The sequence below is a fragment of the Marmota marmota genome, unplaced genomic scaffold (genome assembly GCF_001458135.2).
Source record: "Marmota marmota marmota unplaced genomic scaffold, marMar, whole genome shotgun sequence".
In the NCBI taxonomy this organism is placed as follows: Eukaryota; Metazoa; Chordata; class Mammalia; order Rodentia; family Sciuridae; genus Marmota; species Marmota marmota.
In genome coordinates, this window is record NW_025999842.1 from 1430361 (window position 1) to 1444048 (window position 13688).

At 32.0% G+C, this 13688-nt stretch overlaps 1 protein-coding gene across 7 annotated transcripts in view; it reads right to left on the reverse strand.

Annotated features, from left to right (window-relative positions):
* The window catches only part of Senp6 (SUMO specific peptidase 6), a 115211-nt gene that overhangs the window by 16734 nt on the left and 84789 nt on the right, over positions 1 to 13688 (reverse strand). For all 7 annotated transcript variants that reach the window (XM_048800132.1, XM_048800175.1, XM_048800279.1 and 4 more), the window contains 7 exons: positions 13400 to 13433; positions 12860 to 13054; positions 11292 to 11518; positions 9820 to 9929; positions 9583 to 9699; positions 4759 to 4878; positions 3223 to 3315 (listed from right to left, as the gene is read on the reverse strand). In XM_048800132.1, coding sequence (XP_048656089.1) covers positions 3223 to 3315; positions 4759 to 4878; positions 9583 to 9699; positions 9820 to 9929; positions 11292 to 11518; positions 12860 to 13054; positions 13400 to 13433 — 896 coding nt within the window. The remainder of the gene's footprint in view (positions 1 to 3222; positions 3316 to 4758; positions 4879 to 9582; positions 9700 to 9819; positions 9930 to 11291; positions 11519 to 12859; positions 13055 to 13399; positions 13434 to 13688) is intronic.

Here is a 13688-nt window from a genome sequence, read left to right on the forward strand (position 1 = left end):
TGTTACAAAATTTCAAGCATTAGTAAAGAATTCCAGCCATCAAGTAGATGCTGGCATGTTGCTGAATTCTGGTATCACAGCTCCCAACCATAGAGTACAGATCCTAAGTAAGAAACTGTACCTTCCTGGCTCATATTCATTAAACTAACAAATTGTTTTGAAAAACATTATTTAGTAGGGAAAGGGATATGTGTTGGGATATAATGAACAGTCTATATAGATAGATATTAGAGAACTTAATAGATAAGCACAATATCTCTCATTTGATAGGGTGTTTGATAAATTTTGGTGAATCAAAAAATAAGTACTTTGAATGGAAAAAAGTTATTCCACATTCTCATTCCTGCAAAATGCTAGATTATCCCAAGCTAGTACTAAGAAACAGCACTATGTCTTCACCTGACAGGATCCAGTAGAAAGGTCATAAAGACTTGCTTCATTATCAGTAAATCAAATGCCAGACGGATGTTTTTTTCCTGTTCCTAAGTATTAATTCTTAATATAGATTTAGATAAACACTAGGGCAGTAGAAAGAACACACCAACTTTCTCATTTCAATCTAGGACACAGATGACTATAGGGCACATCTCAGTTTTAGAATGTTAATATGCTGAAAAATGTGTTTTAAAAATTGATGAATATGGTGTAACATGGTGTTCAACCTACAGCTATAATCTTAGCCTGTTATTTTTTTTAGACATTTCTTAACTTTGTCAATGTAGATAAGCTTTGATTTCTGTTGCCTCTCCTAAAAACTATGGAAAATAATCCTTTTTTGCTGAAAGGAGAAAGCTGAATCAGATCATCACTTATAATCTCAAAGAACCAAGGTTGCTTTTATAAACCATTTTATTTTTTAGTTAAAAAAATTTTGCTTTTTGTCTATTAGTAACTGAATCAAGGGGCATTTTATACCCCCGAGCTACATTCCCAGCCACCACCATCCCCTTTACAAAACTCTGAGAAAGGGTCTAAGTTGCTAAGTTTGGCCTTGATCTTGTGATCCTCTTGCCTCAGCTTCCCTAGTCATTGGAATTATAGACAGGCATATACCACCACACCCAGCTTATGAGCCATTTTAATGTCAAATGGATTAGTAGCTACATTAACCTTAAATTACCAATGGGAGAGAGGCTGAACAAGGCAATTTCACTTATCTTAAATTGAACTATATCCAAATATCAAATCTTTATTCCTTGACAATAACTATAGCAGTTTTTAACAGTTTATAAACTTAAAAAAATAAGCATAATCAGAAAAATAAAACAGTTGACAAATGTGATAGCCAATCTAATATTAATTAGTAAATATCTGTGGCATTAACTCTCTGAAAAACAAAACAGGGGCCTTGTGACTTATAGGCTATTTTTTTTCATCTACAAAAGGTATATTCCTCTTATGAAATCCTTTAGTGGCACTTCATCTTTACTCATTCTTCTCTCACCAGGAAGATTAGAAGCACTGACAGTAGTTTCCATACACAGATATAGTGACTAAAAGGGATATGCCTCTGTCCCTAAATTATATGTGACTCAAACTGTACTTCTATTTTAAATATATAATTCATTTCTCACAAATAACTTTCTTACTAGTACCTCATGTGTTACTTACATAATAAATTTAAAGAAAATTTATCTTGGAGAGAATGAAGAAATTAATGTTCAGTTAGTTTTAAATTTTGTTATAAGATTACAACTTAAAATATATGTATATATATATGTTCTGACCTAGGTTATCTGTCTTTGCTTGGGCTACGATGTAGAGCACACAGGCCTCATAATTAAAACATTTTTCTTTTTGGGGGGTGACAGGGGATCTAACTCAGGACCTTTTAAATGCTAGTCAACTGCTCTACCATTAAGGTATACCTTAAGCCCCTAAAATACAATTTATTTTAATTAGTTAATTAATATATTCATGTTTTGGAGACATGATCTCACACTGTTGCCCAAGCAGGCCTTAAATTCCTGAACTCTTGTGATCATTCTACCTCAGTCTCTTAAGAGGATGGGAATATAGGTGTATATCACTAAAACAGATTTTAAATCTGTTTTTCAAAGAAACAAAAGGAAAACAAAAGCGTATTCAGAAGATAGACTGGCACAGCTAGGCTTATTAACATAAACAATCTCAGTCAAGTTTACTCAAACCATGATAAAAATAACACAAAGTAAGGCCATAATTTGTCTAGGCAGGGGAGAACGCTAGGTTACAGTACAATCCACAAAATAGCAAACATCTCCCTCTTTTACTAAATAAGTGAATGCTACTTCATTACCCAAGAAAACTACCTCAGACTCTCCCCCCAACCAAAGCCCAAATTCTCTTATACTTTCTTTTAATGAGAGACCACAGAATTGCTGATGGTTTATTTCTCCCAAGTTATTTGACTCCAGGTAAATTTCCAGTGGTCTTTGGCTGAAAAGCATAGGAAAACAAAACAAAACAAAAGCGAGAGCAAGAGCAAGAGAGAAATACAAAAAAACTCAATCTGAGACAGGAGGATTATATTCAAGACCAGTCTGGGCAACTTAGGGAGACTATCTCAAAATAAAATTTAAAAAGGGCTGAGGATGTAGTTTAGTGACAGAGCACTTACATAGTATGTAAGACTCTGGGTTAAACCCACAGTAAAACACACACACACACACACACACACACACACACACACACACTCACTCACTCACTCACTCATTCACACACCAAACCACCACCACCTTGGAAGTCTGAATTGTATTAAAATTCTATTTTACATATCAATGCCTCTATGGTCAAGGGAGATACACAGGGATGATAATACAAAGTACTTATGCTTCTCCATTTACTTAGAAAACTGTTTCAAATAGCATGATTTTCAATTTGATCAAATGCCATTAATCCAACCACCTTCCTCTTTGGTTAAAAGCAAATATGTGTTTTAAAATATTCAAACCCATCTATGTAACTAAACATCCTTTGGTGTTAACATTTTCTCTACCACAAGCATCACTGTTTTTGTTTGAATGACTTTACTCTGCATTGATCTATAAAAAATACTAGAAAGATATCTATCTTTTTTTTTAACAAAATTCAGTACCTGGGAAACTGCATTAATTTTTATAAAACAGGCATATTCAATACTTATGACAAGTTTCAAAAAGCGGTTTTAAAATGGATGAATTCTTTACCTTTTAAACACATATTTAAAAAGTACCATCACACTGACAAAAAATTTTTACTCACGCTTCATTAAGGGGTACAAAAATAAAATCCTTCTCAAAAATATCTACATGCCGGGTCCATGTTTTTACTCTCCCATGCCGTTTTTGTTGTATTCTGTAAGAAAGATAAACTATAAGCTTCTGAATTGTCTCTAATGTTTTAGCTTATATGCAGTGATTTACAAATTATGTAGATTCACATATAACAGCTTCAAAAATTGTATAATACAGTTTAAGAAGCTGGGAAAAGAAAATAGAACATCTTAGATAAAATGATGAAGGCATGAAACTGCCCATCATTGAATATGGAGGAAAGAGATATTTAATTCTATTGGCATAGCCTAGGGGCTCCAATAATTCTCTTGCCTGGACTTCTGTCTCTACTTTTTTTATTATGCAAACTGGTACTAGCAGCTATACAGTGAGGGGCAGGCATAAGAGCATGATTTATGGTAACTAAGGAGAAGAAAGCAGGAAAAGCAGCATCAACTGACATTAGATGAAGCAGGATAGATTATGAGCACAGGTCAAAATCAATGACTATCAACAACTCTAAAATGCAAATTAGGAATTGTTAAAATAGAAAATATTTGTATTATACACAGTAGCAATCAATTCAAGACATTAAACAGTTAAGTGAGTATGTACAACTCCTGTGTCTACCTATTTGACCTATTACCAGTCAAGAATTAGAGCTGGATGCCATCACTATAAGGAGAGGAATTATAAATAAAATAACTCAGATGTTAACTTGTCTATGAAGAACCATCCAAATAACTTATTTAAAGTACAGATTCACAGGTTTCTCTTAGATATTACAGATGGAAGAGCTAGAGTAAAACAGAGCAATCTGCATCTAAGCAATTTTTAAAATTCAGTCATATTTGGAAAGCACTATTCTTGATATTACACCCATAATATTTATAAATTCTAGGTATTCTGGGGATATTAGAATATTATTGATTACATTAATCTTATAAACTAGTAATAGTAATAAGTGATGTGGATTCAGTAAGAAATTTAAGAAAAATTATACCCTAGAATTAGTGCAGGATTATTGTAAGGCAGTTAAACACAAATCTGTAAAGAATGAAAATAAACCTATTTGATGCCTCTCCTGGCTGTACAATTTAGAAAATAAGCAAGTAAATTGCAGAGATTTCTATTTTCTTTTAAATACTAATGGCACTCCATTCCACATTCATGAATTCAACCAAGGACAGAAAATATTCTGGGGAAAAAATTGCATCTGTACTGAACATGTACATATATTTTTCTCCTTGACATCATCCCCTGAAGAATATAATGACCATAAATAGCATATTACATTATCATTAGAGGTGATTTAAAGTATACAGAAGATGTGCCATAGGTTATATGCAAATACTGCACAATGTTACATACTTGACCATCTCCAGATTTGGGTATCTGCATGTGGGGTAGGGGAAATCTGAAATCAAACTCCCATGGATATTGATTGATAACTGTTAAATGATTTTTTTACAAAATTAAAATTGAATCTTATTACATCTGTTAAAATATTTTCAGTCTGACTTACGACAGATTGGTTGTTTCATGATTTCTCCTCTCTCTCTGATTAAGGCGTTTATAGAAAAAAGAACTGAATATATGAATTCGGTCAGCTTCTTCTTTTTTCAGTTTTTCAAGCACCAAATATCTATTTTAAGCAAAAATAATTTCAATGTAATAATTTAATTCATATTAAAATTAACCAGTCATGCAGTAATAAAATATTTTTTTAGCTATCATTAAACTCTATTCCTTAGAAATGAACGAACTTATTGGCAAACTTTTGGACAATGATAATGACCAGATTATGTTTGGATAATGAAAAATAGTATTTTAGAGTAATATTATGACATGAAAGATATAATAATTTAAAATTAAGGATACACTTTAAATCAAAGAGTAAAGAAAGCATATGTCCACGCAAAATTTATACATGAACATTAGCAGCAGCACTGTTCAAAAATTGTCAAAAAATGTAAATGATACCGGACACGGTAGCACACGCCTGTAATCCCAGCAGCTCAGGAGGCTGAGATAGGAGGATCATAAGTTCACCACCAGCCTCAGCAAAAGCGAGGTGCTAAGCAACTCAGTGAGACCCTGTCTCTAAATACAATAAAAAATAGGGCTGGGGAATGTGGCTCAGTGGTTACGTGCCCCTGAATTCAATCCCTGGTACAAAAAAAAAAAAAAGTAAATGACAGAATTGCATATCAAATAATGAATGGAAAAATAAAATGTACATGGAATAATATTCAACAATAAAACGAAACAAAATGGTGATACACATGACAACAGAGAATAACCTTAAAAGCATGCTAAGTAAAAGAAACTACTTGTGAAGAACCACATATTATATGCTCCCATTTACATAAAAATTCCAGAATTGCAAATCCATTAACAGAGAGAAGACTGGTGGTTACCTTAGGCCTTTGGTAGGTTGAAAAAAAAAAAAACAGGCAGTAACTACTAACAGGTACTGGGGTTTCTCTTTTGGATAATGAGAATGTTCAGATGTTGACTGTGGTGAGAGTTTTATAATTTTCAAATATAATAAAAAAAAACTGAACTATAGACTTTAGAAGGGTGATTTGCAGGGTATGTGGACTGTACTTCAATAATTATTTTAATACTATTCATTTCATTTTAAACAGTTTAGTTAATCAATCTTAAAGACTCAACTATATACTACTTTTTATGAAAATAAAAGACACAAAGAATCCTGGCAGTGGTGAGGTTATCGACAATGTCTCTTTAAAGTGACCTTATACTGGTTCTAATTTTTCCTTACTTTAGTTTTCTGTAAATTTATATGAAAACAAATTGAAATGCTCCTTTATGTTGCAAAGGGAAATTGTTATAATAAATTTATTTGTTTCAAACTTTCTCATAGGAGCTATGCAATCAAGCTATGGCCACATTCATTTTACTCAAGTGAAGATAGTCTAATTGCCTTGTGAAGTCTTACACAGAAACACCAAATGCTTAAGAGGTGTGTTCTCTCAGAGGGCAGGCACAGTTTTGAAACCTTTTACTTTTATAATTCCAAAGCTCAAGTTCTAATGAAAAGGAAATAACGTAAAATATTTCTTACATTCAAGCAACTCAGTGTGCCCCTACAAAACAATAAGTTCATGACACAAAGTAAACTGATTATTATTTCTGTAATAATATACTCAGAAAGCAATGTGTACTAACTTAGCTCTAAGTTCAGGAGCTAAACCATAGAGGGGGAACTATTTTACTTTTGCGGGCCCAAATTACAATGATTACTTTATAAAACTGAACTGAATAAACAAAGAGATAATTCAACTTAAAATGTAAAGTTGGGCTGGGGATGTGGCTCAAGCGGTAGTGCGCTCGCCTGGCACACATGCGGCGCTGGGTTCAATCCTCAGCACCACGTACAAATAAAGATGTTGTGTCTGCCGAAAACTGAAAAATAAATATTAAAAAATTCTCTCTCTTAAAAAAAAATGTAAAGTTATTTGTGATTAAAAGAAAACTAACTACTTCATATATAAACAAATTGTTGTCTTTTAAAGAAACTAGTTTTGTCTCAGTTTTAACTCTGAACTACCCATAAATAATTGTGTGAATACAGTTCTGGTTGTTTTAAATATACATGTATTATAATTATTGATTTTAATAAGGAGTTATGTTTCAGTTTATAATTAAAGACAAAATCCAAGTTTACTGGAAAAAAAAACTCTTGGCCTTTTCTTCCATTTGGGTACATTAATGCACATCAGTGCATAAGCCATTTTAATATTGACTGTTGTGGTCAAATAGTTCACGCTATCTCAAAAAGTATAAAATCTATAATAACAAGATAACATTTAATTTTAACATTTGAAAATGTTTTTAAGGTTAATCTACAACTACACGAAAGTAATTTTCTAAGTATTTTTATTAAAATAATCATTTTTCTCTGCATCGTATTAACATTTCCCAGATGCCATGTTTTCCTGCTTCTTGAAAAGTTGGCAAACTTTGTTTAAAAGTTTGTTTCTAATTTGTAGAGCTAGAAATAGAGAAGAATGAACAGCTCTGACATCAGGAAGACTTATTCATTTTAATAGTAAAGCTTCCTTTTAATTTCACTTCTAAGAATGTCATGAGAGAAATATCAATAGGTTATTTAAAAATAATTATTTTTAATTTTAATCTTTATTAGTACTATGCTTGTATCAGAGAAGGCAGACTAAGTTTAACTATATGAAATCTGTCTTAAAGCCTAACTAAAATATGAGGAGACTCCTGAAATATAATAATGATTATATCTTAAAAAGTGTAATTATTTCTGTATGAAATAGACAAAACAGAACATAAACAAAATACAGGAGTTCAACTATTTTTAAAATTCCACTATATGTTTTAAAAGACAAACAAATATAAAGACCCAGATTAAAAGTAAAGGGATGAAGATGTGTACACCATGCAAATGCAAATTAAAAGAACCTGGAAGAGCTATATTCATTTTGAACAAAGCTCTTAAAAACAAGGAAGATTATCAGGGAGAAAGAGGGATACTTTGTAATGATAAAGGTGTAAACTCTACAAGATATAAATAACTCTATATGTACCTAACAACAGACCTTCAAAATACATGTGGCTTCAAGAACAGATATAGAAGATTTCAAAGGAGAAAGACAAATGCATAATTAACGTGGGATATTTCAATAACCCTTCTCCATAAACGACAGAACAACCAGGCACAAAATCTGTAGGGATAAATGACCTTAATAGCCCTATCAACCAAATTGACCTAATAACAATAATGAACACTCCATTTAACAATAGCAATGTTGTTCTATACATTCACTTCATGCTTCTTATTCTTAGTAGCTTGACTTGTTCAAGTAGTAGAGTATAAATCAGGACTGAGATAACATTTTCTTAAATTGTAGTAAAAACAAAATTTACTATCTTAACTATTTTAACTAAGTAGTTCAGTAGTGTACAGTATATTTAATTTTGGTTACAAATTAAAGTATGCATTATTCCATTTTGGCAAAAATGAAACTCTACATCCAATAAACAATTTCTTTTTCTCCTTCCTCCAGTACCTGGTAACTATCAATTATACTGTCTGTTTCTATGAATTTGATTACTTTGGGTTTCTCATAAGTGTGATCATACAGCATTTGTCTTTCTGTGACTTATTTTTCACATAATGCCCCAGAATTCGATCCATGAGACTGTAGTTACAATTTCCTTCTTTTTGAGAATAATATTCCATTATATGTATAATGTCATAGTTTACTTATCCATTTATCCATCTATGGACCATTAAATGATTTCCACCTCTTAGCTATTGTGAACAGCAGTGTACAAATATCTTTTCAAGACCATGCTTTCACTTCTCTTGGATTTTTATACAGGATTCAGGTTGTAAGATCATGTGGCAATTTTATTTTTAAATTTCTGAAGAATTTCCACATTGTCTTCCATTACGTAGTGGCTATACCATTTTATAATACTACCAAGAGGGAAAAACAGTTCCAATTTCTTCATATTCTCACCAACCATTGTTATTTTCTTTTTGCTGTTTTTGGATGGTAGCCAACCCAGTGGGTTTGCAGTGATATCACATTATGGTTTCATTTGTATTTTCTAAGGATTAAGTTAAGTGAGCATCTTTTCAAATCCTTGTTTGCCATTTGTATGAAGAAACACTCCCGCCCCCACTTTTTTTTCAGTGCTCTAACACTGAACTACAAACCCAGCCTGATATATCATCTTTTGATTTAGCAACAAAGAACTTTCTTTAAATCTGTCCTTAAATATATGTTAGGTTTCAGGGGGTCTTACAAGGTTAGGCATTTAAAACCTAATGCAGTTTTTCCTTTCAGAGAACATAATTCATCTGTTCCCTCCTCACAGATCTGTCAATTTTGCTTCATGTCATGTATAGCTCTACTGTATGGAACATATCATTTAAGGTTGCTATGTTTTCCTGGTGGATCACTCCTTTATCATCATATAATGTCTCTGATAATTTTCTTTGCTCATCATTTCTTTAATGATACTCCTGTCTCCTTTGTTCAAAGTTAATATTTGCAGAGTCAATCTTGTTCCATTCTTTTCCTTTCCAACCAATCTTTGAAGGGAATTTGCATTTTTTCTATTACTTGACATGTATTACTTCACCAAATTCTCACAATCCTTTTAGACACCATTCTCACTTTTAAAATGTGAAAACACAGGTAAAATCAGATCAAAAACTTTCCAAATGTTACTCAAAAAGTAAAATTTAAAACCAAAATAATCTCTGACTTTAGAAAATAAAAATACACAATACAAAATATTATTAAAAATTTGCTAAAAGGTTAGTAGAAAATTAACTTACTTCAAATAAAAGTCTATAATAACATCATTTAAAAATTCTCCTTCACTTAGACAGTGCAGGTCCTCATTAGTAACAGAGATGCCTCCCTTAGCTGGAGGTGGTGGATACACGATCAATCTGCAATTAAAAAAAAAAAAAACAAGCAAATAAACAAAGCTTTACAAATGTATATAAGTGAATTATAATAGAAAAGAAAGAGAAATTCACAGCATTACAAATGTAAAAGAAATTTCTCACTTTTCTACAGGTCCAATGAAGATGGTATGGCTCTCTGCGGTTTCTTCATCATCATCAAAAAACTGGAATTCCTGTTTGTTTCTAAGCTGTATTTTGGATTCAAATGATACCTGGTAAAAGAAATTAAATTATCAATTCAAAGTCAAATGGAAAAATCTTCTATAAGAGCAAGTGCAAGGCACAGAAAGTTTTTAATTAAAAATGATTAAAAATAAGAAACTAGAATAGTATGTTTGAATCTGTATTAAAAACAATAAACAGGTTGGGCGTGGTAGCACACCGCTGTATTATCACCTACTACAGAGGCTGAGGCAGAAGAACCACAAGTTCAAAGCTAGCCTGAGTAACTCTGTAAGACCGTCTCAAGAAAATTTAAAAAGAAGGCTTGGAATGTAGCACAGTGTTAAAGCATTTGCCTCACATGTGCAAAGGCCCAGGGTTCAATTCTCAATACGGAAAAAAAAGGGGAAAGAGTAGGGGGTCACTTTCTTTTATCTTTAGCTTCTAGACAGAGACAGTATACTAATATGTTAATAATGACTTTCCAGCATCTTATTACTATAAGATCTCTACTATCCATAATAGATCAGATTATGGTAGTATAAGATTTAAAGAACCTTTTAAAAAAAACAGAAGTGGGTTTGTTTTCTTCTAGCAGTGAAGGCCAACCTAAGTTCAATGTTTTTAATGCCTTGGCAATCCATAATATGTGGGGCAGAGGCTTAGGGAACATAGTTTAATAAGCTCTCACCCTCTACAAGATTTAAATGAAATAGAGGCTCCTTAGAGGGAGAAGCCTTGGATTGAAATATAAAGTCCATTCCAGCTGTCTTATGGCTTCTGCTACTCTTTTCTTCCTCTAAAGCATTATCTCCTGTAGCCAACCCTGCAAAATGAGGAGGATGATTCCCCTTCCTCCTGCTTTTTATCCCAATCCACTGTGTGAGACCTTGCTCAACTATCACTAAGATAGTGTTTGGACAGTCAATTTCTGTGTATATACCAAGGCTGAGAGATTTGGCCCCAATAAATTAAGTCAGCAAAATTTAGTTGCTGTGGTAGTGTTATAATAATACTAGGGCATTTGGTTCATGTGGCTTCAGAGTTACCTAACTATATGAGTAGTTCCTATAACTGGATATATACACAGACAATCAAGGTCAAACAATATGTATTCCTCCCTTCCCAAGTTTTCAATCATGTATGCATATATTAAATATAAAGCATAAAACCACACACAAAGGAGCAAAATTCCTCCAAACCTAAGACTCAGGGTAAATAATTGATTTGAATGAAGCAGTGTGTGTATGTGTACATTGGGAATCTTGTTCCTAAATTAGATGCTACAAGATAGTTCACACATCACATATAAAAAGGAATTAATTCTAAAATGGAATTTATATGAAAGTCATTATTATAAAACACGTCCCCTTAAAATTACTCATTACTCAAAATAAATTTAACATAATTACAGTTTTAACTTTATTTTCTTTTTGCACACAACTTCCTTTGATGCTCTCTTCATAGCTTCGGGTGCAGGCAACAAGTCTGCTATTGGCTTCTTCGAAGGGAATTTTTGCAAAAAAATTGGGAACATTATTTTTTATACCAATGTCAGTAATGATGCTTTCAAATACCATATTTGCCTGAGGATCAAGGCCATTTTGAAAAATCAAAATTATGTATTGTTCTTCCGAATCTGAAAAGAAATAAATATAACCATAAGACTAAAAGAATAAAGTAAATAGATAATTTAAAGAGTAACAACTAATTATTCTGAAGACTAAGATCATCGGAAGTCCTGGAATAAACATCCAAAAATTAATGTTTAAGATACAATAAATACTGAAATAAAGATCAGTGTTACCAATGTCACTTAAAGATAACAAAAGAAAGGAACTGTTATTATTTTAGTAACAGCTCAAGAACAAGTCTACTGAGCTGGGGTTGTAACTCAGTGGTAGAGTGCTTGCTTAGCATGTGTAAAGCACTGGGTTTGATTCTCAGCATCACATATAAATAAATAAAATAAAGGTCCATCAACAACTAAAAAAGTATTTATAAGAACAAGTCTACTAATGCATGTAACGAATATACCTACTTACAGTCTTAAATATGTACCAGGTAACATTTTTGCCAGATACAAATAGGAAAGTGCTAAGCAAACTAGTAGTATATCTACTGAATTTAATTGCAAAACTGCTGTTCACAAATGTGTCAACTTTTGCAGTTTTACTTATAGGTGAACACAATATCTTTATTTTTTTATTTTTCATGTGGTGCTGAGGATCAAACTCAGAGCTTCATGCATGCTAGGCGAGTACTCTACCTCTGAGCCACAACTCCAGCTCCAACGTTTGCAGTTTTAATAGTAGCTATAAGTTACTAATTATTAAGATAAAATGGCAATTACTGCTGAAAAGTATTTATTTTGTAAGCAATCAGGCTATGACATAAATGTTAGAGGTGAAGGGCAACCAACTAGAGAATTAGATCTATTTTTTGTAAAGAATGAAGACCCCAGTGTAACTCCACATCATGTGCAACCACAAAAATGGAAAGTTATACTCCAGGTATGTATAATATGTCAAAATACACTCTACGGTCATTTTTAATTAAGAACAACAACAGCAACAAAAAATAAAAACCTTTTCTATGAACTTGAAAACTTTCTATTCATAAGCCTATTTTTATGGATTCTGATTTACAGTTCAACAAATCGATTTTACTTAGTGTTAAAAAATACACATCTTTTGAATTTTAACTCATTTTTAAAACTTCCTCAATGGGTACACTTGGATTTTTATCTTCAGCTCTTCCACTTTGAGTGGGATTTTCCTCAACTACAAAATGAAGGCAGTAATATCTGTTTTACAAGGTAGCCACTGTATTATATTCTAATAAAGGAAATTAGTGCACTAAGAAATATTGCTTCATTAGGCCTTCATTCTGTACTAATCATAAAGTCTTCCACTTTCTAGTGCATGCACATTCTGCTATTCAACTGATTATGTCTTAAACTCTGTTCCACATAACTTACTTGATAACTTATTTATTCCTTTACAATCATTCCGAATTTTATCCTCCTTATTCATTTGCAATTGCATGCTCAGTTTTTGATAAACTGTTGGTATTGCCTGAAGAAACACGACTGGTAATTTTCGTACATTACACCATTCACATTTAGTTAGATCAGAGGTATTTAAAATAATCTCTACAGGATCACTTTCTGGTTCTAGAGGAAAAACAAATGGAAATGTTAAATGGATCAATCAATTTTTACAAGGTCAAAAATCATGAATGAAGAAAATACAACTTTAAATTTAAAGGTCTATTTATTATTCCATAAGTATATTAAGAAAATTTCTATATTTTTCCCAAAATAAGAGGCTCTAAAAGATTATGCTTTGTTGTGTTGTAGAAAGAAATTACACCAAGATACATGCCCTTTGTTAAGAAGACAGATAATAATGAATAATCATCTTAATGAATTCAATAAATACCATTTAACCTTTTATTCCTATCAAGTACTTTAGTGTACACAATGCTTTAGTGAATAAACAGATATAAAGTAGCTTACCATCTAGATGTATCTTGATAAAATCTAAACAAAACTAAAAAAAAAATAAGATAATTAGTACTGATCACAGCCTTATAAAGATTTTACACATACTTTATATGATAGACTACATGGACCTTACGTCTTTAGAAGGAAGAGAAACCAAGTCATTTACTATGTGCTTAAACTTAAGATGAAATATTTTCCCAAAAAAATATCTCTCAGAAAGTAGGGCTTTACTTTTTTTTCCAAGTACTTAGAATTTTTTTTTATATTGCTACTTTGTCTCTAGAGAAACTCACATATTATT